Genomic DNA, 26,914 nt, shown 5'->3' on the forward strand with positions numbered 1-26,914 from the left:
ACTTTGTTAACATTCTCCAACTTCAGTTTTTAAGGTAATTTCTGGGGAGTTCTACAAAAAAACAGCAAATGAGACCCATCTTGTATTTAGTTCAGCTACAAGTATTTCGACTCCAGCTGCAATAAATTTATACTACCACATTCATGGTAATTGTGAATAAATAATCCTTAAACATCTACTCTTTAGATACATGGAAAATTCCACAGAATTAACTTAGTAAATACTTTATTACATTTAGACTGTTGCAGGCATTTTCCGAAACCATACATTTCTGGTTTCTTCTCTGAAACAACCTTGACTTGTATAAAAAATGAGATTCTGAGGAAGGGGGCCATAAACATCTACAAACTTAGCCGCTTAAGTCAATAAAAACAACTTTAGTCCCGTTTTTAGACAGAGAAAGACACACATTTTAAGAGAGTAGCCATAAATGCAAATGTGATCAGCAGCATTTATTTTCCCCTTCTGAGGAACTGAACAGTGGACAACACTACTCCAGTAACATGGGTAGGACGGCTACTCACTCACACATGACTGCATGCTTTTCCTTGCCCGTGTCAAGCTCTTACCAGTCGCAGTGACAGTCTCTGCGATGCTTAGCATGTAACACCAGTTTTAGTTTGCATGCACGCTAGGATGGGCAACATCGGCAGGCACTGCACTTCAGGGTGTTTATAGACTTGCTCATACTCGGGAAGAAATGAAACGTTAAATGTTGCATGAATGATCCGTGAACTATGTATCACTTAATTACAAAGTCTAATCCATCATAGGAACACATCAACTGTGCTTTGTTAAACTGGTTAAGAAGTTTCCTTTGTTGGAATACTGACTCCCCTTTCCTTCATAAAACATAAGAGCAAGTTTCCTATGAAGTTGGTATTTTTCTTCAGTGTCTATCCAAACAAGTTTCAATAAAAAGTAACAAGGATGTCTCGTTTTTATCTTTAAGGTAGTTCATTTGGAGAATAAAACTTTACACACACACACACACGAAGAAAGAAAGAAACGTTGCAGTCATTATTTACGATAAGCAAGAAGCACAAATTCCCGGGTGAACTATAATTCTGTCCCCTCTAAAACAAGTTCTTTCAGAAACAAAAGACAAGTGAGGCTTCTTAGGTAAATGTGGGAACAGTAATGGCTGCCATGATTGTTAGGTTTCTTTAAAAGTGGCTCTAAAAATCACCTGATGATCCGAACGTCAAAGCATCGGAAAAACGTCACGTTTCTGGCACTGCAGCGCTGGGGTGACGCGGACAAGCAAGCCATGTCCTGGTGTCTTGGCGGCTCACTCTTGACGGTCAAGCAGAACGTGTCTCCCTTCATCCGATGCAATACGCTGGCCTATGAGAACTTGCAGGCATGAAGGGAATCCCAAGTTACACGTACACACACAAATGGATCCACATAATATACACAGCAAATGAAAGGATTACATACGATTGAAAAGCCCTCAACCCCTGCTTACAGAGTGCGAAATCTAATCATTAGGTTTTTTTCAATGGTGATGTAATCTATTTGATTAATCAAAAGGTAAAAACCCCTGATACTACACACTGCATTAAGAATTAACACACTGACCCGAATCCAGGTTAAACAAACATATAACAAATATTAAGGTCAATAAAATAGATTCAAGTCATTGCAATTTCATTTTATACTTGATACATTTTTGCTTCTACCCAGGATCAATTTATTTCAGCATGAGTGCTATACCAAATGCAATTTTACATTTAAAGTGTTACCTTTATTGAGTTTTCAATTTTGGAAAGGTTTTGAGCCAGTATTATTTCTATAGCTATATATCTATATATTTATGCCTTAAGAAAAATAAGAAGTCGGTATAATCAGCATGAACTTTCCCACGTCTCGACTCCCAGTCCTCTTCTTTACTTTCATTACTTACAGTTTCAGAGCAAATTATCCAGACCACTTCTTTAGGATCAGCCAGTGATAAACCCTAAATCTCAGATGCTATTCTGAAGAAGTGTGGAGTAAATGACTTTGGTAATCTGTAAGATGGCTGCATGCAGTGTATACTGTATTATAACAGCACCAAACCCTTTATAAAAGCCAAGCACTCCTTCCTCCTGCTTAATGGTGTTTATGCAGTCTCTCATCCCCTCATACTGAGTATTAATTGGAAGCACTTCATAGCCCAGGTCTGTGTTGTCGATTATTGTGCGTGTCCCCTGAACATGAAGGCGGTGCAGAACGGTTTCCAAGGGGTAAAGAATGACGTCAGAGCAAAGGCTGGCAGCAAAGTTAGCAATAAGCTCTGGGAAGTAAGCATCCAACATGCTCTGCATGGGGCTGGTACTCTCAGCCAGGTGGCCGTCACAGGTCTTTCTCTTCAGAAGGAGCAGGACAATCTTCTGAATGATGGAGCTGATGATGTAGTGAAGAGCTCCATGCAGCACAGTCGGGAAGATGAGTGACAACAGCGGGAGAAGGCGCTTGCTGTGAGGCACGCCCAGGCCTATCGCCCGGCCAATCCCCTCTTTAATGCACTCCAGGATGCCCGTGTTATCTCGGATTATCTCACTCTGAAACAAAAGTGATGAAACGGGCTCATTTTACTAAAAAAGAGAGACGTTTTTGTTGCATGTGTGTATGCGTGCAGTACCTGCGGAATCCAAAAGAGGCCGTCAGACCCCCCGGAACGGGAGTGCTGAGAACTGAACCCCGAAGAGCAAGCAGTCCGTGCTCTTTACTTCCGAGCTCTCTCTCTGGGCCATCAACTTAACATTTTTTTACAACTGCCACGGAAAGTTCTGTTATTAAGTCCCTTTGAGAAATGTATTGACAAATGTAGGAATGCCGACTTCAGCTATGAGATTAGATTAGCGTTAGATTCATTTCTCAAAGGAAATATCAGAAAGAGACAGTAATGTGAGTGGGACATCTACCTGCAGTCACCTACAAGGTCCTTCTGCTCCTCATCAAACCACTCAACCCAGCCGCTTCCCGCTTCCTTTTCCAGTGTCTAACCCAGAGAGCTTCCCTCACGTACCCACTGAGCCTTCTCCACAAGCTGCCAGATTTAGCCTGGTTTCCTAAAACCAGTGCCCTGGCCTACGCTGACCACCCCTGACTGAAATGCAACCAGTCTCTGGCTTCCACCAGTACCCACCCTACCTGCAAACACCTACGGGCCCCTCTGTGCCATGCCCAACCTTCCCCACCCAGCCAGACTTTGCACATCTTCTCCAGAGTCGAGCCCCTGGAGTCTCCCTGACCTCCCATCCACACCCTCTCCCCAGCTGGCCAGATGTGGCCTGGGTCCCCCACCCAGTGTCCTAGCCTCCTCTGGCCTGCCCGCCTGCACCACTAAAGATCTCTGGGCTTTGGCCAGGACCCTCTTCACCTATCAACCTCCCACTCACAGGATCCTTCGGCGCCATATCCAGCCTTTCCAAGCGCCAAGCTCCAGGCTTGGACCAGGAAGCTCATCCTGCACATCAGCCCAGTCCCCTCTGTCCACCTGACTCCACTCCACCCAAGCCATTTCCAGCCTCCAGTCCAAACCTGCCCCACACAATTTCTTTTACCTCAACCCATTCTGCCCATAGCAGACTTACAACTAACAAAAGAAGTCCACATGATCAGATCTCATTGCAAAACAATCCCAGTACTATGAAAGAGAGACACAGTATCTTCTTTCCAAAGCACACCTGTTCTGTAGAAATGTTTGACAATGTGAATTAACTAGATAAACCCAAGGATACAAAATTTAAAAGAACAATCACCACATTCATCCAAGATTTCGAAGTTTAAAGAAGACACAAAGAAACACCTCAGTGAAATTAAGGAGAAAGCTTAGAGAGAATAAACCGTCCAAGTGATGCCCAAGAAACCCAAACATGAGGCTGACAGATGTGATGAGGACGATCCAGGACTTAATGACAAAATCAAAAAGGAGATAGAAACCCTGAAGAGAACTCAAGCTGAGAAGAAGATGGAATGAAAAACCAATTTCCCAGCTAGAAAACTCAGGAAAGCCTTACAAATAGAATGACTCAAACAGAACATAGACTATCAGGACTTGAAGATAAAGTATGGGATCTAGACCAAATAAGAAAACAATATGAAAATTATTTTTAAATACAGGGAATGATCACACCAGAAATGTGTAACGCTGTGAAACGCAACAAACCAACAAATTATAGGCACAGAAGAAAAGGGAGTCCCAAGTCAACAAAATTACAGAAGAAAACTTCCCTAGACTAAGGACACTCACATACACATACAAGAAGCACACAGAATTCCAATCAGACAGGAGGAGAAAAGAAAATCAGTTAAAGAGAAGAAACAAAGAAAGTGTATTGAAAGCTGCAAGAGAAAAAAGCAAATCACATATAAAGGAAAACCCATCACAATAACAGCTCAGTGTAAACTCTTTAAAAGCCAGAAAACTCTGGAGCAATGCATTCCCAGTCTTAAAAGACTACAATGGCTAACCTACATTAGCATACCCAGCAAAACTATCAGCCATAATTGACAAAAGAAAAACTTTCACAATAAAAATATCCTAAAAATTTATATCCAACAAGCCAAACCTTAAAAAAAAAAAAACCACACACATACACACACACACACAGGAAGTGATAAGTGCTGGTTTGAATAGCGTGGCTCCCACAAGCTCTTATGTCTGAATGCTTGGTCCCAGTTGGCAGAACCTTTGGTGAAGATTGGGATGTGTGGCCTTGCCTTGTTGGAATAGGTGTGTCACTAGGTTTCAAAGGTCCATGCCAGGCCCAGAGTCTCTCTCTCTTCCCTCTCCCTTTTCCTCTCCCTCTCCCTCTCTGCTTGCTGCCTACAAATCAGAATGCAAAGCTCTCAGCTACTCCTCCAACAACACACCGGTCTGCCTCCTGCCAGGCTGATCATAGACTAGTCCTCTAAACTGTAAGCCAGCCCTAATTAAATGCTGTCTTCTGTGAGCTGCCTTGGCCATAGTGTCACCTCACAGCAACAGACAGTAACCAAGACATAATATTTCAGGCTGAAGAGGAAAATGAGCATAACAGAGAGATTACAGAAAGAAATAGGAAGCCATAATTATTAAAATACATAATGCTGAGAACATAAACACCACCAAAAATCAGCAACACAGCAACCACAATTAACACATCCATGTAAAGACTAACTTTAAGTATCATGGCCTCAATTCTCCAATCGAAAGACAGACTGACTGAATAGAACACGTTCCTGGAAATTTTTTATTTCTTTCTTGATTTTGTCTTTGACCCATTCATCATTCACTAATGAGTTGTTTAATCTCCATGAAATTTATTTGATGTCAATTTTTAAGTTTTACTGCATTGTGGGAAGATTGGATATAAGGAGAGATTCAGTCTTTTTAAATTTTTGTTGTTGTTATTTTTTTGTTTTTTTGAGACAGGGTTTCTCTGTGTAGCTTTGTAAACCAGGGTGGCCTCAAACTCACAGAGATCCACCTGCCTCTGCCTCCCAAGTGCTGGGATTAAAGGCGTGTGCCACCACTGCCTGGCAAGTCTTTGTAAATTTTTACAGATTTGTTTTGTGTGTCCCAGGATGTGGTCTGTTTTAGAAACACTTCCCTGTGCTGTTTCATAGGATGTATATTGTTTGGAGTTTGGGTGGAATATTCTACAGATCAGTTAAGCCATTTGATGTATGATGTCAACTGACTGTGATATTTCACTGTTAGTTTTTTATCCAGATGACCTGTCTTGGAGAAAGAGGGGTATTGAAATACATTAATAAATGTATTGATATCAATCTGTTTTTAAAAACAATTGTATATTTTTTATGCAATTGGGTTCCCCAGAGTTTGGTGCATATATGTTTAGGATAGGTAACTGTTTCCTAGATTAGAATGAAGTTTCCCACTTCATCTCTTCATATTAGTTTTAATTTGAAGTCTACTTTGTTAGATGTTAGAACAGCAACACTTGCATGTTTCCTGGGCCCATTTGACTGGAGTATTTTTGTCCACCATTTATTCTAAAGTGGTGCTTATCTTTAAAGCTAAGATGTGTTTCCTGTAGACAGAGACAAGCAAAAAGGACACAAAGACAAATCTATTAATACAATCTGGATACTTACTTAAGTACAGAAATTGAGTTATTCTATGGAAGATAAAATTACAATTTAAAATGATAAAAAAAAAAAACCTGCCTAAAGTCACAGTCTCTGTAAACTACACACACCACCCATATGCAAGAGGACAGGCAAATATGTTTGGGTCATAAGATATTAGTTCTAACAGCAACAGCAAAGTCAGAGATTAATGACAGTGAGGACAGCAAATTAAGAGAAAACAAAACAAAACCAGAAAGGCAAGGCTGGCCCAATAAGCAATTTACAGAGCAAGCGCTTGCACAGGCGGGGAGAGTCTGGACACTGACAACAGAAGACAAGCTGTGTAAGCGCTTTCTTTTTTTCAGTGTTGAAATGACCTTTAATAAAGGAACTAAACTTGCAGTTACAGGAAAACACCAAAAGTGAAAGGAAAATGAGAAAATATTCCATGTGCTTCAAGTGCCACCGTGTGGTTAGAAACAGTAAAACATGCGAGCAGAATTTGAATCCTAACAGGAACCTGCTTAAGCTTTGTACTCAGTGTGCCGACAATGTTTCTTCAGAGGGCGTTTAAAAATGACGCTGTTAGTATATTACATGTGGGTGCCGCCTACCGACTGGTAAGATGGTTACTTCTTATGCTCACACAACTATTAATGCACTTGCTATGATAAGCCATAAGCATTTTAAATTGTTCTTTCGCCTTGAAAGAGAATTAAATACTCAAAACAAGTCATAGTTTGGGCTCTAGAACACCTGAGTGAAGAGTAGAGTTGTGTATGGATGGAAAGGAGAAAAATAATTAAAACTGCAAGTGGGACCCACATTTGCAATGAGAACATTACACCAAGGGTAATATATGGTAAATATGTGTATCTGTGAAGCAAACATTTAAAACCAGACATACATAGTATACTGAATATCCTAAAGGTTCTTAACAAAAAAGTTACAAGGAAAGAGCAGCTCACCTGTACTGTTTCGATTAGACTTGCTGAGTAAAAGGGCATGGCCACCACATATGTTAGGCTGCAGAGATAAAACAAACACTATCAGTACAGCAAAATAAGACAATTATATTGAAATTTTATGATCTGCTTTAACGTATTCACCTAATTTACATTCAGACCTAAAATGATTTTTTTTAATTTTTCAGCCATACTTTGGATATTAACTCAGAACGCTGAAACACAGAGTACTTTATTGAACAGAGGCAGAAATTTAAAAGTAAAACAAAAACTAGATTATACCTTTAGCAGACTGCAGGCTCCTGTATGACTAACTGTTTCAACACCTACCTGCACATAACTAGTGCCACCTGAAATCTGTTTCTGAACCTTTTGAACAAACAACCATTCCATAGTCCGGTGTTTTAATAATATCTGAACAAGAATGATTTTTGCTATTATCCTATTATCTTGTTCTGCGTCTACATTCCCCGTCAGCAAAACTAATTCAGCTTTCAACTGTGAGCAAAGTTTCATTTTATTATGAGAAAATAGTATTTTCCAGCTTTCCAAAGTTGTTTCCTCATCAATATAATAACATTACAACTTTGCAAGCCTGCAAAGTATATTCACTTAAAATCATTTCAAGGGTAGGACCAACCTAATCAGCATCCTTGGGAGCCAGGTCCTCATCAGTACGGATCTCCAAAGTAATGGGACATCAGTAAGTAACTGTGTACTAGACTCCCATAAAGACAGCCAGCAAGCTAGAGGAATTCCAATTCACAATCTTTACAACTAAATAAACAAACAAACAAACTTCTAATCTGTAAAAATAGTCGCTGATGGGCTGGAGATATGGCTCAGAGGTTAAGAGCACTGACTGTTCTTCCAGAGGTCCTGAGTTCAATTCCCAGCAACCACATAGTGGCTCACAACCATCTGTAATGAGATCTGGTGCCCTCTTCTGGCCTGCAGTCATACATGCAGGCAGAACACTATATACACAATAAATAAACCTTAAAAAAAAAACAGTCGCTGATGTAAAATCACCTTTAGACTACACTGTAATGTGACTATCAATTTGAACTAGCTCTTCACCAACTCTATACATCCACATATCTGACTAATAATAAGACAAAGGTTTAGTGTCCCTTCTATCAGAAAGGCTTAGACCAGATTTATTTCAGATTTGGGAACATTTGTATATAACTAACTGTTGGGGGGGAAGTCCTGTGCATTTGTCAATAAAGCACTGCTGGCCAATAGGAATCTAGATAGGTGGGACTAGGAATCCAGGAGAACTCTGGGAAGGAGAAACACAGAGAGTCAAGATGTAACGCCATGGGGTAGGAAGCCCGGGACTATTCTCTGGTAAGAGAAATACTTAGATTAACAATTATGGGGTAATTACTTAAGTCAGAGTTAGCCAGTAAGAAACAAGCAAGGCCAACAGCTTCATAATTAATATAGCCTCCTGTGTGTTTATTTGGGACTGATGCGGCTCTAGAACCAGGCTGGCGGGAAGGCTTCTCTCAAGGAAAAAGCTTCTTTTTTTTTTTTTTTTTTTTTTTATTAATATTTTTTATTTTCCATTTTAAATTTAGATAAGAAACAAGGTTGCTTCACAAGTCAGTACGAGGTCCCTCTCCCTTTCCCTCCCCTCCTCCCGTGCCCTCCCCGCATCCCCCCCCGTTATCCCCTCATTCCCCCAGGGAGGGTGAGGCCCTCCATGGGGGTGTCCATAGTCTGTCATTTCATATAGGGCAGGGCCTAGACCCTTTCCCAAGAGTTCAGGGTGAGAGTGCACCTCACATTGTTCTATGGGAGTCCAAAATCTGTGTGTATACTTGGTATGGGTACTGATCTGCTGCCCAAGGCTCAATAGATTACCTAGGCCTCCTCACTGACACCCAGATTCAGGGGGTCTTGATCAGTCCCATGCTGGATTCCAGGCTGATGCCTGGGATTCTAGAGTTAACCTTTGTCTGGTCAGCTGTTTCTGGGGGGTTAAACCAGCCCAGTCTTAATCCCTTTGATCATCAGTCCTCCCTCTCTGATACTGGCTTTCTTGAGTTCAGCTCAGTACTTAACCAGCCACTAAATGTAGTTTCTGTTTCCCAGACTCTCTGGCCATAGGATTGTAGGCTGGCACTCCCCAGATCTATGTCTAAAATCCGTATATGAGAGAGTACATGCCATGTTTCTCTTTTTGTGACTGGGTTACCTCACTCAGGATGGTTTCTTCTAGTGTCATCCATTTGCCTGCGAATCTCATGATTCCATGTTCCACTATGTTCATAGCAGCTTTATTTGTAATAGCCAGAACTTGGAAGCAACCTAGATGTCCCTCACCCGAAGAGTGGATAGAGAAAATGTGGTACATCTACACAATGGAGTACTATTCAGCAGAAAAAGCTTCTTTTTACAACTAACTACTAGATATCTTAAGGATGGGACCCAAGTCTAGATACAAAGTTATTTATGTGTTATACTCATTTACCCGCAAAGCTTGACAGTGTTTTTACATAGTATTTTCTGTGTTGCTACATTCAGACGCCCCATCCCTAATTAAATAGGATCAGGTTAGAAATATTTAAAACAATTGGCATGTGTTAGTGTTCAAATTCTTCAGTTTGATGCATTTTGTATTTCAGATGTTTGGCTTAGGGATATCGAGACAGAATAGTAATATCTATTTATCTATCTATCCATTTTTAATCTTGGTCAAGGGACTGGGGAGATCTCAGCTGGTAAAGTGCTTATCATGCAAGCATGAGGACCCAAGTTTGACCCCATGCATCTATGTATGAAGTTGGAAGCAGCGGCAAGCACTTGTAATATCAGAGCTCGGTAGACAGAGAAACAGGTATATATATCCTTGAGGCTTCCTTGCTGCCCAGCATAAATCTGTAACCCTGGACTGCACTCCAACTGATCATCCAATACCAAGTGATCATCCCTAAAAACATATACATACAGTAACATTATGTGGATCCAGAAGGTTGTATTTGTGCATTTAGAAATACACACACACAGCAAGTAACAACAACTAAAGAAAAAAGGACATGAATTTGAATGAGAACAAGGTGAGGGTTACATGGGAAGACTTGGAGAAAAAGGAAAGGGGGGATGATATAATTATTAAATTATAATCTCAAAAAAATCTACCTTAAAAACAAAAACCAGGTTGATGGCATCTGAGGGGACTCTGGCCTCCATGTTCACACATGTGCACCCAAACACACAAACACACACTACCCACCCCATCCCACCCCCAAAAATGAACAAACGAAAAAGTAATTTAAGAGAAGAAAGTTGAACCACAACTTTCACCTTTCAAGTACCTAAGAATCACTTAAACAGTGTATGTGTTTCAGGATCTTAGCCCTAAGCCTTGTCACTTGTTCTGTGACAGTCCATTCCCATGACTCTAGCTTCTTTGACCATGCTATGCTTACGTGTTTTTCAGTTCTGACACTAAAAGAGTTAATAGAACGTTCTGGTAACAATGTCATTGTAAAACTTACCATTTCAGGAGAAGGTGTTCACCTATTAGTTTAGGATTCCATTTATGTGAAACTTCCCTAAAATTTAAAATTAAATGTAAATAAACAAAAACTGTTATTTTAAATATTTTGAGTTAATTTTTCTAAACAGTAATAGATTTCTGTTTTTGTTTTAATCTGTAGAAAGGAATTTCCTTCTGGACATAATTCTGACACCTGGCGTGGTTTAAAAGGAGAAACAAAGCAATTGTGTGTCTGCTGCAGAGGGGGCTGCAGGGAAAAGCTGTGACTGATTGCATGACGGCTACTACTGTGTGACAGGCGAGAAGACCCAGGAGACAAACCTCCAGGCGTGTCTGTGAGCAAGTTTCACGCCTGGGTGGATTCACGGGCTAGAATCCCGGACTGAATGAAAAAGAGAAAGTTAGCTGAGACCAGCCTGTATACCCTGTTTACTAACAAAGCACAGGGGAGTGTTCTTTATCAGAAATGCTCAGGACCAGATGTGTTCCACATAGATAGCTCATTTCTCTCTGAGAACTGGGCCATTGCTTTGATAACTGCATGTGGCTTGGGCTGTCCATTCCAATTTCCCCTCTTCATCTCTCTCCTCACAACCAACTTAATACATGTTCAGTTGTTTGCCTACAACTCTGAAACTTCAAAAATCAAACCATAAATGTTATCACTGCAGGTACTGAATTCTTACCAGACTACTAAACTGAATGTCCTGCACTTTGTTAATTTTTCATAGGACTCTGTGTTTGGGGGAACCCTCAAAAGCACGAGATCTGGCATATCATATGTACTTTCAAATGTACTCTGCGACATTAAAAGCAGTAACAGATATAATTAGCCAAGCAAAGAAACTCAATTTTTAAAGTATGAGTCAAGAAACTTTTAGCTGGCCAGGTGTCCCTAGCCTTTAACAGAACTGTACTAAAGGAGCTCTGAGAATACACAGTTCCCTGAAAGCAAATGCATTGGAAAAAGTTTGCTGTTAGCTTCCTGACTTCATTTCCTTCCCTTACAAACATATCCCAACATCAAGTGCATGTGCAATACTAGTGGTTAGACCTTTAACTGACTCCCTTTCTTAACAATGCAAAATAATGTAACCTAAGGCCTAACATTAGAAATAAATAAGAACTATTCAAAGATTTTAACACTATCCATGAGTTCATGCAGAATACAGTATTTAAAACAGAAAATTGGCCAGGTGTTGGTGGCACACACCTTTAATCCCAGCACTCAGGAGGCAGAGGCAGGCGGATCTCTGTGAATTTGAGGCCAGCCTGATCTACAGAGCGAGTTCCAGGACAGGCTCCAAACCAATACAGAGAAACCCTGTGTCGAAAAACCAAAAAAAAAAAAAAAGAAAGAAAGAAAGAAAGAAAAAAGAAAAAGAAAGAGTGCCCAACAAATTCGTCTCTCAGAGCTTTCTAAAAGTCCAGTGCTACCTTTCCTGCAACAACTAATGGCTGAATCTGACCCACAGAAAAGAAACAGCAGATTTCCCGAACTTTATCTACCTCCTCTCTCCCAATAGATCTGTAATTGAAGTTTACAACCTTGGCTTCTTGAAAGTGTCATGAATCTTACACTAACTTTGTTTTGAGGGTATCACAAACTGTACCCCTCCACAGCTGCTCTCACCACCCCCATAAAACCACATATGGGACAGCTTTGTAGACAGACAAATTGTCCAGGACTCTTCCCTTGTCACCTCTCATAACTCAGGGTCTACAATTCTCCACTGAGTTTTATATATGCCACAATACTCAAAGCTATGTCTATACTTAAATAATTCCTGTAGCATCCTGATCCACAGTTCCAACCATCTTTTACTCATGTCCCCTGTGGTTGTTAGAATGAGAATGGTCCCCATAGGTTGATGTAGCTGAGGATTAGGAGGTGTGGCCTTTTGGAAGGAGGTGTGACCATCACTGGATGTAGCTGAGGATTAGGAGGTGTGGCCTTTTGAAAGGAGGTGTGACCATCACTGGATGGAGCTGAGGATTAGGAGGTGTGGCCTTTTGGAAGGAGGTGTGACCATCACTGGGTGTAGCTGAGGATTAGGAGGTGTGGCCTTTTGGAAGGAGGTGTGACCATCACTGGGTGTAGCTGAGGATTAGGAGGTGTGGCCTTTTGGAAGGAGGTATGACCATCACTGGGTGTAGCTGAGGATTAGGAGGTGTGGCCTTTTGGAAGGAGGTGTGACCATCACTGGATGGAGCTGAGGATTAGGAGGTGTGGCCTTTTGGAAGGAGGTGTGACCATCACTGGATGTAGCTGAGGATTAGGAGGTGTGGCCTTTTGGAAGGAGGTGTGACCATCACTGGATGTGGCTGAGGATTAGGAGGTGTGGCCTTTTGGAAGGAGGTGTGACCATCACTGGATGTGGCTGAGGATTAGGAGGTGTGGCCTTTTGGAAGGAGGTGTGACCATCACTGGATGTGGGTTTTGAGGCTTCAAAGGCCCTTAACATTTCCATTAGTTTGGTGTTGCTCTCCCTCTCCCTCTCCCTCTCCCTCCCTCTGTACTGCAAACCTGTACATTAGAGGTAAGCTCTCAGCTACAGCTACAGGGCCATGCCTGCCTGACTCTGGCAATGTGCTTGCCGTGATGCTACTCTAGAGCTGAGCCCCAAACTAAATGCTTTCTTTTATAAGTTGCCTTGGTCATGTTGTCTCTTCATATAAAAGTAACTAAAACAACCCTTACAGGTCTGACAAAAACCTCAAACTCCATTTATTGAAAGTTAAAATTCCGTATCTCCTTTGTAACTCATTCTTACTGAATTCTCCACCTCCTTTGTAACTCATTCTTACTGAATTCTCCACCTTGGTTAACATTCTCATTAAAAAATAAATAAACAAACTCTCAGCCACGGCTGAAACTCACTTCCTGATACTCCTGCCACTTCTGCCTGACGGCAGCTGCCGTCCATCTCACGGAGCGTGTCTTCCTAACTCAGTGCTTTCTGGTCTGTTCCATAACTCACAGTAGTCCCTGTGTGGTTAAGTTAACATGGGACCTCACAAGCCAGTCTGAAGCAACACTTTCACGCTACCTCTAGGGAAAACCCTTGATCAAAACACATCAAGAAACAGATAAAATGTTTGATTTCAGGCCCACGGAGAATAACCCCTTGTAAAGAGACAACCATGGAGGAGGGAGAGGATTTGAGTTGGATATGACCTAGACACTTGTCTATACACACAAAATGATCAAAGGATAAGTAAAAACATTTGTAAAAAGACACAGAGCCATGGGTTCTTTTCACTCCCACGCCCAAGCCACTTCTCTTTGTCACCGGGACTAAGTTTCGTGAGACCAACTGAGTATTCTGTTGCCTTTGCTTGGAAGGCTCTCCTTTCCTCCAGTCAGTTCTTTTTGGACGTTTTTTGTTTGTTTTATTTTGTTTTGTTTTGTTTTGGTTTTGGTTTTTTAAGACAGGGTTTCTCTATATTGTTCTGGAGGCTGTCCTGGAACTCACTCTGTAGACCAGGCTGGCCTCGAACTCACAAAGATCCGCATACCTCTGCTTCCCGAGTACTGGGATTAAAGGTATATACCACCACTGCCCAGTCTGCCCAGTCAATTCTTACTCATATTTCAGACTCTACCTCAATTTTCAGTTATTTTTTTCAGTTTGTGCCAATAACTTTCAGGTCATCTGAAAGGGGTTTGTTTAATCCACACAATGCACGCTAATCAAATTGTTCCCATACCCCTGCTTGTCACTTAGCTGGAGGTTTGCTGGTCCACGGCAGGAGGAATGAAAGGCCCATTTCAACAGACACAGACATGGAGTCCCTACCACACGCTCACTCAGCAAGGCGTGACTAATAGAGGAGCTTTACTGTCCCCTTCCTGCGCTAGTTCAGACAAGTTTTCAGATTCAAGACACTGGCTTCCATACTTGGTAAAATTTAACACAAGACTAATACGGCGGCTACACAAGTACCTCGGTAAAGGTGTAAATTCACTAATTATGCCTTCTGCTCCGAGCGTCACTCCCTGGACAATAAATGTGCTTCCCATTCCTTTCCACAGGGCTCGTGGTCCCTAAAATCAAAACAAAAACAACAAAAATAGCTCTGTTAATGCCTAAGAACAAAACATAAAACTTCCTAGTGAAACTTAACATTGCAGGTTTGCTGATATTTCCTAATAAGGTATTACTCCAATATAAATCTTCAGAACGTAACTAAATCTAATAGTGGTGGATCTCTACCAGTTTGTTCTTTCCCACGGAGGCACACTCTCACATAACCCAGGCTGGCCTCAAATGCTTCCGTAGTAGCTGAAGCTTGAACTCTTCAGCCTCCTGCCCCAACCTCCCAAGTCCCAGGATCATAGGCCTGAGCCACTACAGTAGCCTCAATTGTTAATGTTTCATGGCATCCTAGCTTAAGCCAAGATGAGTACTCCACTTAGTTAAGTACTCCAAAATGATTTATTAAAAACCTCTGGTATCACAAAGACAGCTGACTGGATAAGGGGGAGCTCTTGAACCCCAGACTGATGGTTGAGAGGCCAACAGGGGACTGCTCCAGACTACATGAATGTAGCGTCAGTGAGGAGGCCTCAGAAATCTCTGGGGCCTTGGGTAGTAGATCAGTGTTCCCCATGGCGTACAAATGAACTTTGGGAGCCCATTCCACATGGAGGGATGCTCTCTCAGCCTGGACACATGGGGGAGGGCCTAAGCCCTGCCCTGGATGAAATGACAGACTCTGGAGACCCTCCATGGAGGGCCTCACCCTCTCTGGGGAATGATGTGGGGATTGGGTTGGGGGCTGGGAGGGTTTAGTGGAGGGACAAAGGAGGAGGTGTGGGAGAGGGAGCTGGGATTGACATGTGAAGCATGCATGTTTCTAATTTAAATAAAAACATCTCCATATTCCCCTCCCTGTTACTTAGCTGTCCCTATGACCTATAGGTATCTCAATGTTATATCCCCCAGCTCCATCAATCACACCATTAGCACTGTTTCTTCTCCTTGTTGCTATTTCCCTTACTAGCTCCTTCATGATACCTGTGTCCAAATCACGTATTTGTCACTCTTCCCATCTAATCAACCAGAGTTCTTTAAGTTACTTCAGTCTCTATACGTCTATGTTCTTCGTCCATCCTTAGTTATTGCTTATGTGCATCTAACACTGGGGAGTTCACTGTTTCTGCTACAATAACAGTAGTAGTGTTATCACTATTATTTATTTGTTATTGTGAATGAGAAAATAGACTATCAATACTGTAAAATTAGAAGCAGCAATATAGTAAGAGGAGAAAATGTGTTTCTTTTTCATCCTAGTCCCTTAACAGAAACTTTTCTCTTCCATTCTCCAGAGACAGCTCGGCATATAATAGAATAATCTACGCGAGTGCATGCAAAGATGGTCATTTTTTGTTTAGGTTTTTTTTTGGTTTTTTGTTTTGTTTGGGGGGTTGTTTGTTTGTTTGCTTGCTTGTTTGTATATCAAAACAGGGTTTTTCTGTGTGTAGCCCTGGCTATCCTGGAACTCACTCTATAGACCACATTGGCCTCAAATTCACAGAGATCTGCCTGCCTCTGCCTCCCCAGTTCTGGGATTAAAGGTGTGCGCCACCACCACCTGGTTGGTTTGTTCATTTTTAACAGATGTATCTTGAGCCATAAGAAACACCCAGAGATCATTCCCTATCAGTACACACAGAGGTAGCTTCTTATTTGTAAAGGCCACCTGGTATCTTACCACATAAATGTATCACCATTGTTTTAGTGGTATCCTCTTGCTAAATATTATAATTTGACTCGTTATTATGTGTAACACCACAATATGATAGATATCCTTGATACACATTTTAGATATATACATAACATTTCTATAGAAAAGTTCTTAGATGTCAAATGCACGAATTTTAAATGAGATGCAGTCGACGCTCTTGTCCCTCTAACTCATCTGCAATGGTTCTCTGCAGCTTCCCAGACACAGTGTGCAGGCCATAGAAGGCCCCGTATGCTGCTGCTTACTTCTCTGGCTCTGTCTTCAACTTTGCTACAAGGTGCTATTTACTACACCATAATACCTAGTCCCCAAAACTATAACCTCCCTTTGCCTTTTGCCTTTGAACATCAACACATGAAACCTTTGCCCTGAATTAAGAAGCAGACTTTCTGACAACATACAAGGATGCGAGACAGTGTCTTTCTCAACAGCTTTCCCAGGTCACCCTGGGATCCATCCCAGTTGTGTAGTCAATCTTCACTGTAAACAAAGTAGAAATGCTTAACTGAGGAGGAAGACCCACCCTAGAGGTTGACAGCATCATTTCCTTGTCATCAAGATAAAGAAAGGCCAAAAAACTAGGTACCGGCATTTATGTTTCTCTGCTTCCCGACTACAGATTCAACGTGGTCAGCTGCCTTGAGCCCAGGCCCCATGTCATCACCGTCCTGACAGATGGCATTGTTTTAAATTTTGAACAAACAAACCCCTCCTTCCTTAGATGCTGGTGTTGGGCATTTTGTTACAGCGATGAGAAAACCAATGAGGATATCAGTTTTGATGGCATCTCTCATCTACATAATAATCAGTACTTTATCTTTCTCATACTGTACCACAATCTTCTACTGACATTTCTGTCTCTGTGACTACACTGTAACTCTCCCGACTGTACAGACATTAGAACTTAGCATAGTTCTTTGCAATTCCATTGAATTAAGTGAAATTCTGCAAGAGTCAAAGGAGAATTCTTTTTTCCAAGTCAAGGTTTCTCTGAGTAGCCCCGGCTGTCCTAGAACTCACTCTGCACACCAAACTAGCCTCGAACTCGGAGACCCACCTACCTCTGCCCCACGAGTGCTGGATTACAGACATGTGCCACCACTACCTGGTTCAAAGGAGAATTCTTACTTAATGCTTAGCAAGTTTAGATCTACAGCTTTGACAGAATAGATTCTCACCTGGGTTTTGTTGAAGCTGTACATGATGTTGATAACTGTAAACGGAGTGAGATGGTAGTGCCGACCATGGTAATTAACCTGTAAAACACAGAGTACCTTTTCTGTCTTCTCAGGAGATAATGAGACCATGAAAACCTAAAGCTCAGGATAAGCAACAGTTAAGTACTGAGGTCAAATAATGAGCACTTCAAGTCAACCACTTGTGTTATGCACATGGTGATATAGATACAATATGCAGTGTAGTACACAAATCACCTAGTAATGAAGACTACAGAGAATCTCGCTGGTTGACAAGCCAGGTTTTTAAGCTCTGGAATTAAATCTCATACTAATTTTGGCCAAGCATTTTTTTTAAACGATAGCTTACATAAAAAATGAACAAATCATAAATGAGCTAAACATGTCAAAATGATATATACTGGATCAGTAGTTATTATCATAATTTAATATATACAAATCAATTTCACTGTTTTGGGGCATCTATAACTGCCACTGCTATTCAGGTAGTTATTTCTCTTTGCATTCTTATTTTTCAGTGACAAGTATAAATAGATTAATTTGTACTGGTTTATACTGTCTTAATGTTATATGGGAAAACTATTTTGCAAAGAATTGAAGTTGCATGATAGAACCTGCCACGATACAGGCCAATAACTGTTGAGAGCTCCATTAGCATACCAGAGGCCTAGAAAGTTCAAAATACTTTCTTAGTTTTACTCAGGTACCATTTGCCTTCTTCAAGTATTAAAAACAATCTATGAGTATAAAAACAAGGGTGAATAAAACTGCTGATTCTTTACCATGAATCCAGGTAGTAGCATCAATTGTATTTTTTTATGATATTCTTCACTATAGATACTCACAGAAATGCAATCTTCATTTAAGAGTAACCTTGGTGAAGCAGTACAAAGGGTAATTATATGAAACCTGATCTATAAGGACATACCACCTTTACAATTAACATTTTTGTGCATTACATAAAGAAGACAGCTCTCATGAAGGAAAATCCTTAAATGATGCATTTGTAAGCTGTATATCCACTTTTCTTTCTGTCACAGAACACCCCACCTTCTTTTTAAATACCCTGTCAAACTACTACTTTCATACAAACTATTACTTTCATACAAACTATTACTTTCACACAAACTATTACTTTCGCACTTAGGACACACATCTTCTCTTGCAGTACTGAGACTTAAACCTAGGGCCAATTATATGTTCCCCACTCAACTACATCCGCAGACCAAATGTGTACTTGTAAATGAACAAAGTGACCTTGAGCTTTGTTGGTGGTGGTGGTGGTGGTGGTTTTTTGTTGTGTTGTTGTTGTTTTTAAAAAGAAGATCCTTAGAGTATTTGTTTTCAACTTTCCTCCAAGTACAAATTGGAAAAACACCTTAGTAAGATTTAAAATGTTGTTCTGGTCAAGGAACACATAGGAACTACACTTTAAAGCCCTGGGTTAGGCAAAGGCTTTCAGAAAAGGACTCTAATAACTCAGGAACAGTAAGAATTGACAAGCAGGAAGAGTAAATTAAAAAGCTCATGGCCAGCAAAGTAAACATGGAGCACACTGAATGTGAGCCATCTGACAGGGAACTGACTATCCAGAATATATAAAGAGCTGAAAAGATGAGACACCAAAACCCCAACACTCCAAGCAATAAGTAGGTAAAGGAAATACTATTAGCCAAAAAGATCCAAAACCATTATATAGCAGAGAAATGTAAATCAAAATCATACTGAGATTCCATCTCGACCCTATTAGAACTGCTATCACCAAGAAAAGAAAAATGAATACAGGTGACTATGTGAGGAAAAGAACTGTCATTCAGTACAGCCACTGTGGGAATCTCTGCAAAGGTCCTTCATGAAAACTAAAACCAGAGCTACCCTGGGATATATCAGAGGGATGCAGTCAGCACACACACACACACACACACACACACACACACACACACACACACACACACACACACACACACAATTATGCAGCCACGAAGAAAAATCCATTGGACAGAACTGGAGATCTGACTAAGCAAAGTAAGCCAGACTCAGACAAGCAACATACATTTCTCATTTGTAGAATACAGGATGTTCTGTAAATTAAAGAAATAATAAACAAAGTGGCCAGTAAAAGTTGGAAGGACAAGGGGAGGTAATAGGGGCAAGGAAAACCAAACATGATATACATGTATGAAAAAGTCACAATGTTGTATAATTATTTTGTGTAATACATTTTAATAAAATATAAAAAAAGAATTTAGGGGAATATATATCTCATTAAGAATATACACTAGCTGGGCGGTGGTGGCACACGCCTTTAATCCCAGCACTCGGGAGGCAGAGGCAGGCGGATCTCTGAGAGTTAAAGGCCGGGCTAGACCGACAGCCTCCAAAACAATACAGAGAAACCCTGCATCATAAAACCAAAAAAAAAAAAAAAAGAATATACACTGATTAGAGACTTCTTGTGAGATAACTGGTTTTTCAATGAAGATGAACTTTGGTATGTAATAACCAATGTTTCAGAATCTGGAGACATAATTCAACATCTCTCAGATAATAAATACACGGTGATAGAAAATCATGTGTAATATAAATTATAATGCATTTGGATGCATTATAAATCAATAGGAATTTTTGTTGTAGTTGTTTTGGGCCCCCCCCCCCACATGGAGCAGCCTTGGCTGTCCTAGAATTCTCTCTGTGGCTTCAAACTCAGAGATCCACCTGCCTCTGCCTCCAAGTGTTGGGGTTAAAGATGTGCTCAGTTCAATTTTTTAATGTAACAGAATTTTTTTTTAGTTAAGATTGCTTCAGATTTCACACGGCACATGAGACACCACCATTTAGTGAGTTTGAGTGTAACACCAAAAGGCACATCGTCAGAAAAGAATACCTATACTCCTACTCTCAAGGGTATCATGTGTAGGAGGCTGATTATTCTTGTTTCCTTACAAGGCAGACTGACTGGAAGAGCAGATATGAGAAGCTCACTCCTATTCTGACAGACATTTTGGAGAAAAACATACATTTTTGCAAAGATTACTTGTTAATATCTGATGAATGCATTATTTTTTAATGAGTTAGATCAATATTACATCAGTTCTAATTTCTGAAATGGTGAATCCTGACAGACACAAATAATCAAAACATCTTCAGAGTCCCAATAACTTCTGAGATTTTTTTAAGTGGTTTTAAGACTAAAAAGTTGGAGAACTGAAATATTATAGATTTTGGAGCATTTCACATAGAGTGATGGGTATAAGATTTCAGGTCATTTTATCAGAATTCTATGCTTCTAGTTAGGATTAGGCTTGTATCAAAAGTCCAAGAAATTACACTTACCTGACATTGGCGGCGTATAACGATGCAAGGATGGGCCAGTACATTTTCTGTAAAGAGACTATACAGAAATAATTTATATGTGTGTGTGTAAATACGTCTTTACACAAATTTTATTTATAACCTGAAGTTGTCTTTTCACAACTAAGGCAATTTAATATCTGTTCATCTGTAAATTCAATAAAAATAAAATCTAGACGCACCAACTTGTAATATATTTACTATCTATACAGTACCAAGGTGAAAGTAGATCTCTGTATGTTTGACATGAAAAAGGCTACATAATTTAACTTTCCTTTCAGAAAATATCCTATGAACAAAATTCTCACATGAAAAGTCATTTGCTTTTCAAGATCCTTATTGTAGAAATCTTTATTTTGACATACTTGGTACTTAAGTTACAGGATTTTTAAAGTTAATTACTATTTTATAGATCAAGTATTTCTGTTCCCCAAAATACTTACATCTGTGGATTAAGCAAGCACCAACAGTGACATATGCATCCACACACATACATATATTATATTAAATGGTATTAAGCTTTAAGAATAAAGAATTAGGCTAAAAAAAAGATTAGCAAAATGAAAATTGGACTGTATGCTGACACTAATATACCTCAGTTTTTAATATGCAAATAAGGTCACCTTACTGGTTATTTAAGATGATGACCATTCTGGTATGAAAGATAAGCGATACACAATATTTATGAATCTTCATAATACCATAAATAAGAATAATGAATGTTCTTAGCCATAATGACCATTATAAGCAGGAGGTTGACCACCAAACAATAACAACAACAACAAAAAAAATCCAGTCTCTATGCTGCAAAACTACCTGGGTACCACTGCAATGTTTAGAGAGAAGGCTCATCTCATCACTTTTTTTTTTTTTGGTTTTTACGAGACAGGGTTTCTCTGTATTGTTTTGGAGGCTATCGGTCCAGCCCAGCCTCAAACTCACAGAGATCCGCCTGCCTCTGCCTCCCGAGTGCTGGGATTAAAGGCGTGTGCCACCACCGCCCGGCTCATCTCATCACTTTTGAGAAGGAAGATTACATTCTATTCTATTCTGAAAGACTCATGAAAGTTACTGCCATAGTCATTACAAAATTACTTTCTTTAAGCCTAGCGGTGGTGGTGCACGCCTTTAATCCCAGCACTCGGGAGGCAGAGGCAGGCAGATCTCTGTGAGTTCGAGGCCAGGCTGGACCAACAGCCTCCAAAACAATACAGAGAAACCCTGTCTCGTAAAAACAAAAAACAAAACAAAACAAAAATTACTTTCTTTATACAATGGAAAGACTAGTTCCTACCTCTACTAGAGAAAAATAAAGTTATGAATTCTTCTGGGGTTTTTCTTTTGTTTTTTTAGTTTTGTTGAGATAGGGTTTCTATGTGTAGCCCTGGCTATTCTGTAACTCACTCTGTAGAGCAGGCTAGCCTGAAACTCACTCTGTAGAACAGGCTAACTAGGAGCTCAGAGATCCATCTGCCATTGCCTCCCAAGTTCTGGGATTAAAAGTGTGTACCACCACCGCCCAGCAAGTTATGGATTCTAAATAATCACATCCTACAAAGTACATAATCTGTTAATAAAACCTAAAGGAAGAAATTTTAATCACTTCATATTATAATTAAAGGAAAAACTCTAAATAAAAAAAATCTTTAAACATTACCTTGCAAGTCCAATACCAAATCCAGCAAATCTATTCAACTGTTCTAAAATAAAAAGGATAAGATTACTTATAACCAATATTTATATTTACTGTGATAACCAAGATTTTGGAGGAACACGCTGTTCATTTAAACCACAAAGTCTAATGTGGGTAGGAAGTCAATTTAATAGTGATTCTGGTGGGGCTCGGGGCAAGTTCCACCAAACGGACCTCTTTACGGAGCAACTCTGTCCTTCATTCCAATGGACTGTTGCCACAGGACTTGTAAGCTGGGACATTCTAAGTTGTAACCGTTTTAAAAGAAAAAAAAATTCTTCAAAAGTTTAAATAGTTATCAAAGACAACTACCTTACAAAGTGCTAAAACCCTGTATGGACTATGTCAAGTTTGTATACAGATGGGATCTAAGCATGGCCAGTTTTAATTTCTGATTACAGTCATGCCAAAGTTTTCTATGGATAGACATGACTGACACACTAAGAAACTGATAGCCATCCACTATCACTGAGGGACAACGGTGGTATGTAAAATTGTTAGACACACTAAGAAACTGATAGCCATCCACTATTACTGAGGGACAACGGTTGTATGTAAAATTGTTAGACACACTAAGAAACTGATAGCCATCTACTATTACTGAGGGACAACGGTTGTATGTAAAATTGTTAATCTGAGAGTACTTAGTGTTATCAACAGAGGTTAAGTACAGCTTCTCCCTATGATCTGAAGTTGTGAATAGTTTACCAATAGTTGTTTAATCCAGTCTATGCGGTGGGACCCTAGGTTCATATGTGCTCCCTCCTAGGGCACTGCTGGAGAGCTAAGAGCTGAAAATTCTATGTGCATGTCAAGACAGCTTTCTCCTGATTAAGGAATCCAAAATCCTAACAGTGGCCCAGCCAGGGGAGTAGACATATTAACAAGAGACCATTCTCTCTCTTCCCTCTGTCATTTCAAATGAAACAATGATCCGTTATGATGAGAATAGGCCATGTAAGCATGTTCCTGGGGGAAGAAAACTACCTGCTTTGCCTTGAAACATGTGCAAGCTAGAAAGCTTGTCATATTGAAGTACTTTCTTGTGGGTGTGCATTTACCATTCTCAAATACCAAATAGGACATTTATGAAAGGTTTTAGGAAGGCTTAATGTTGTTAACTATGTGAGGCCTGACTTGTTGCACAGATTTACTCAGCCACTAGGTAATAGCTTCAAAATAAACTGGTTGTCTCAGCAACCTGCCCCTCCTTGGAACTATCAAGATGTAATTTATGAAACGATGAAAAACTCTGCTGCCTAAGGCAGTGACTTTACGGCCATTATACCTGTGTTCTGAACTGTTTGGCTTACAGCTTCATCCAAAAAGAGTTTTCCAGCACTAACACAATGAAAACACAGGGAACAACAGCCAAAAGCTTCATTGTGTGACACTGAATGAGTCGCTGATCTCCTGCACCTGCTAGTGTACTAATAATTAGTTATCTTCCAGTGCAAACACTTCTGCACTCCAAGTAAAAACTAAGGGATGAGTATCACGATCACGTATAGCATGTTTAATATTTAATGACACAATTTGCTGTTCCCAGAGAATGTAGTTTAAAGTAATTTTAAACGTATGTGGTCCGTGCGGTGTTGCAACTGAAGCTCTCTGACATTCCATAAAGAGTGATAGCTTACGAAGTCAAGTTATAACAGTTTCTAAATCTAAGTGGAGGTTTTAGGTCAGAAGAGGACGAGAAGGGAGACCTGCCCGGGAGGTATGGATCTGGGATCTAAAATCGGGACTCACGCGTGGAAAGGGTGAGCGAAGGAAACAAATAATTAGCCTACTGTGCATATTTGCAATATCATACTGTTATTCATCTCACTTAGCATTCGTAAAAAGGATGTCATTCGACAAGTCTTAACAGGGGGATCAAGAAGAAAAACGGTTAAATTTATGACTGGTGGAGCCAGGTCCCAACTCAAAAAAAAAAAAAATCTTCCTGGGAGGGGAAGGGGCTAAAAAGCTTCGCCCCAAAACACAAAGATAGAAGTCAATTAGCCAAATCAACAACAACAAAAATCCACCTGGCAGAGGGAAGTCAGACAACAGTAGATCCCCTAATTTATTTCCTTCCTGCTTCGGGACGCCAGGAGCAACGTCCCTGGCCCTCCCCGGGCACCCCTACCCAGGCATCCTAGGCCACCCAGAGGTCGCCTAGCGTGGGTGACCCCCCGGAGCACGGCCCGCGGCGTGCCCAAAGGGCCGGCTCCGGGGCAGAGGGCGAAAGGAGGGCAGAGGGCGCGGCTGCGCGCGCGAGGAACCCAGGCGGCGGGCCCCGCGCGCGCGCGCCTCCCGAGGGCGCCGGGCACCCCCACCCCCGCCCGCCCTCCCGCCCGGCCGCCGGGCCGCGCCCCGCACCCCTCACCGCTGCTCGGGCCCGGGCGCGGGACGTCGCCGCCTGCGGGAAAGGGCTCCTCGGCGGCGGGGCCCTCGAGCGTCGCGGGCGCGGACGGCACGCCGTAGGCCGGGCTCTTTTCACCCCAGTGCAGGTTGCGGCTGCCCGGGATGTCCGGGGGCGTCGTCACCCAGGGGCCCGGGTCGCTCCCGGAGCCGAAGGGGCGCGCGTGGAAGGGGACGCCGAAAGCCGGGTCGTCCCGCACGCCTCCCCGGTAGCCCAGGCCGTCGAAGCCGTCGGGGCGCCGCGGATGCATCTCGGTAGGGCCCGGGCCACGGAGCCCCCCCCAGGCCCCCGCCGCGTCCTCCCGAGCCGCAGTCGCCGCGCGTCCCGAAGAGTGACAACCGGAAGCCGCGGCCGCAACCCGGAAGTCCAGGGAGCCCTTGACTCCGCCTCCACTCGCCTCTTCCCTCCCCCCCCCCACCCCGCTTGGTTGCTAGGGAGACGCGGCAGGGCGTCCGAGGCTGGGACCGGGAGAGAGAGGATGCTTGCAGGGCCCCGGCACGGGAGATGCAGTCTTGTGTGTGTCCCCTGCTTTCGGGGATATGGCGCACGGTGCAGCAGCCCCGGGTGGCCTCGGGCTCCTGCCACTCGCCGTCTGCCCGCACCCGAGGGCCTCAGCCCGCCCGGGGGGAGCCCGCGTGAGCGAGGGCAAGGGCGCCACTCCGACTCCCCTTGTCGCCTGCTGTGTGGGCCACCCGGCGGTAGCAAAGTACAAGTCAAAGACACCTGTGAACACCTGCTGCCCTCCGCGACGCAGGGATCGAGTGTGGAGCTCTTCCAAGGCCGCAAGGCAATGTAAACAAGTTTTGTTGTTGTTGTTTTCTGGTGTATCCGATTAACTTGGGGTACTAAGATCACAGCGTTGTCATTGAACACACACACACACACACACCACTAAGACTTCTGCTGATTCCCCCCACTACCTGTTTTTATTAGCTTCTTGGGGTCTCGAGGCTGGGCGGCTCTCGGTAGGTCTGATTGCGGTTTGCATGGCGTCTTCCTGAGCCTTCGTCCCAACCGAACGCTGGAACCCGAGGGCGTTCAGAAGAGAACCCTCCGAAGCCGTGAACCTTCCTTTAAAGGGATAAGCAACGTTTTGAGCAACTTGACGCTTCTTGAATTAGGTAGGGCCTGTTGGGCGTTGGCAAAAAAGAAAAAAAAATGCGGTCTTGAGTATTAATACCAAACCATTACTGGAAATGGCCATAAATTTCCTTTTCTCAGCTTGCTGAAGGGAAGAACTTGGCTCTCAAGCCCTAGAGGTTTCCGTGTCACTGATAGTGTGTTTTAAGGAGTAGGGAAGTGAGTTTTAATACGGAAACGTTGCACTTCACAACTGAACATCCTTGAAAGGAGAGAGAGAATGAATTATACCTCAGGAGCCAGCTGAGGGGAAACAAAGCCATAAGTCATTATTACAATTACATCAGAGCCGGGTGCTGGTGGGGCATGCCTTTAATCCCAGCACTCAGAAGGCAGAGACAGGTGATTCTCTGTGAGTTCGAGGCCAGCCTGTTCTACACAGCGAGTTCCAGGAGAGGCTCCAAAAGCCACAGAGAAATCCTGTCTCCGGAAAACAAAAACAAATTACATCAGTAATGCACTATAATCTTCCTTGTTTAAAAAACTTGGAAGAAAATATGTGGATATGTTTATGCGGTAAATTGGAAGACTTTTTTTTTAAAGATTTATTTATTTATTTATGAATACAACATCCTGCCTCCATGTCTCTCTGCACACCAGAAGAGGACTCCAGACCTCAGCCACCATGTGGTTGCTGGGAATTGAACTCAGGTCCTCTGGAAGAGCAGTCAGTGCTCTTAACCTCTGAGTGCTCTTAACCTCTGAGCCATCTCTCCAGCCCCCATTGGAAGACTTTCTAATCAACAGCAAACCTAAAAGTCATTTAAGGAATTGGGAAGTATTGTAGTTAATTTTACTGTAAATTTCATATTTGGTAAATTGAAAACA

General features: G+C 41.9%; 1 protein-coding gene across 3 annotated transcripts; it reads right to left on the reverse strand.

Moving 5' to 3' along the window:
* Positions 1 to 208: 208 nt before the first annotated feature.
* On the reverse strand, positions 209 to 25,952 carry Slc25a46 (solute carrier family 25 member 46). Of its 3 annotated transcripts, none has more exons than XM_040758003.1 (8): positions 25,867 to 25,952; positions 22,501 to 22,543; positions 20,826 to 20,883; positions 17,475 to 17,552; positions 14,493 to 14,593; positions 10,544 to 10,600; positions 7,038 to 7,095; positions 209 to 2,549 (listed from the first exon to the last, which is right to left on the reverse strand). In XM_040758003.1, the coding sequence occupies exons 4-8, from the start codon at positions 17,496 to 17,498 to the stop codon at positions 1,971 to 1,973; spliced, it is 819 nt and encodes a 272-aa protein (XP_040613937.1). In that variant the 5' UTR covers positions 17,499 to 17,552; positions 20,826 to 20,883; positions 22,501 to 22,543; positions 25,867 to 25,952; the 3' UTR covers positions 209 to 1,970. The 3 variants fall into 3 exon arrangements, with proteins under 3 accessions (XP_040613937.1, XP_005065373.1, XP_012980118.1); XM_005065316.4 differs by lacking the exon at positions 25,867 to 25,952 and adding an exon at positions 24,911 to 25,294; XM_013124664.3 differs by lacking the exons at positions 10,544 to 10,600; positions 25,867 to 25,952 and adding an exon at positions 24,911 to 25,294.
* Positions 25,953 to 26,914: the final 962 nt, after the last annotated feature.

The sequence above is a fragment of the Mesocricetus auratus genome, unplaced genomic scaffold, assembly GCF_017639785.1.
Source record: "Mesocricetus auratus isolate SY011 unplaced genomic scaffold, BCM_Maur_2.0 Super-Scaffold_100015, whole genome shotgun sequence".
Lineage (NCBI taxonomy): Eukaryota > Metazoa > Chordata > Mammalia > Rodentia > Cricetidae > Mesocricetus > Mesocricetus auratus.

Coding starts and splice junctions, on each gene's coding strand:
- Slc25a46 (XM_005065316.4), bottom strand. CDS start 25,196: ATGCATCCGCGGCGCCCCGACGGCTTCGACGGCCTGGGCTACCGGGGA. Junction 20,884..22,500: donor TTTGGTATTGGACTTGCAAG/GTAATGTTTAAA, acceptor ATTTCTGTATAG/TCTCTTTACAGAAAATGTAC. Junction 7,096..10,543: donor GAACACCTTCTCCTGAAATG/GTAAGTTTTACA, acceptor TTATCTCTGCAG/CCTAACATATGTGGTGGCCA.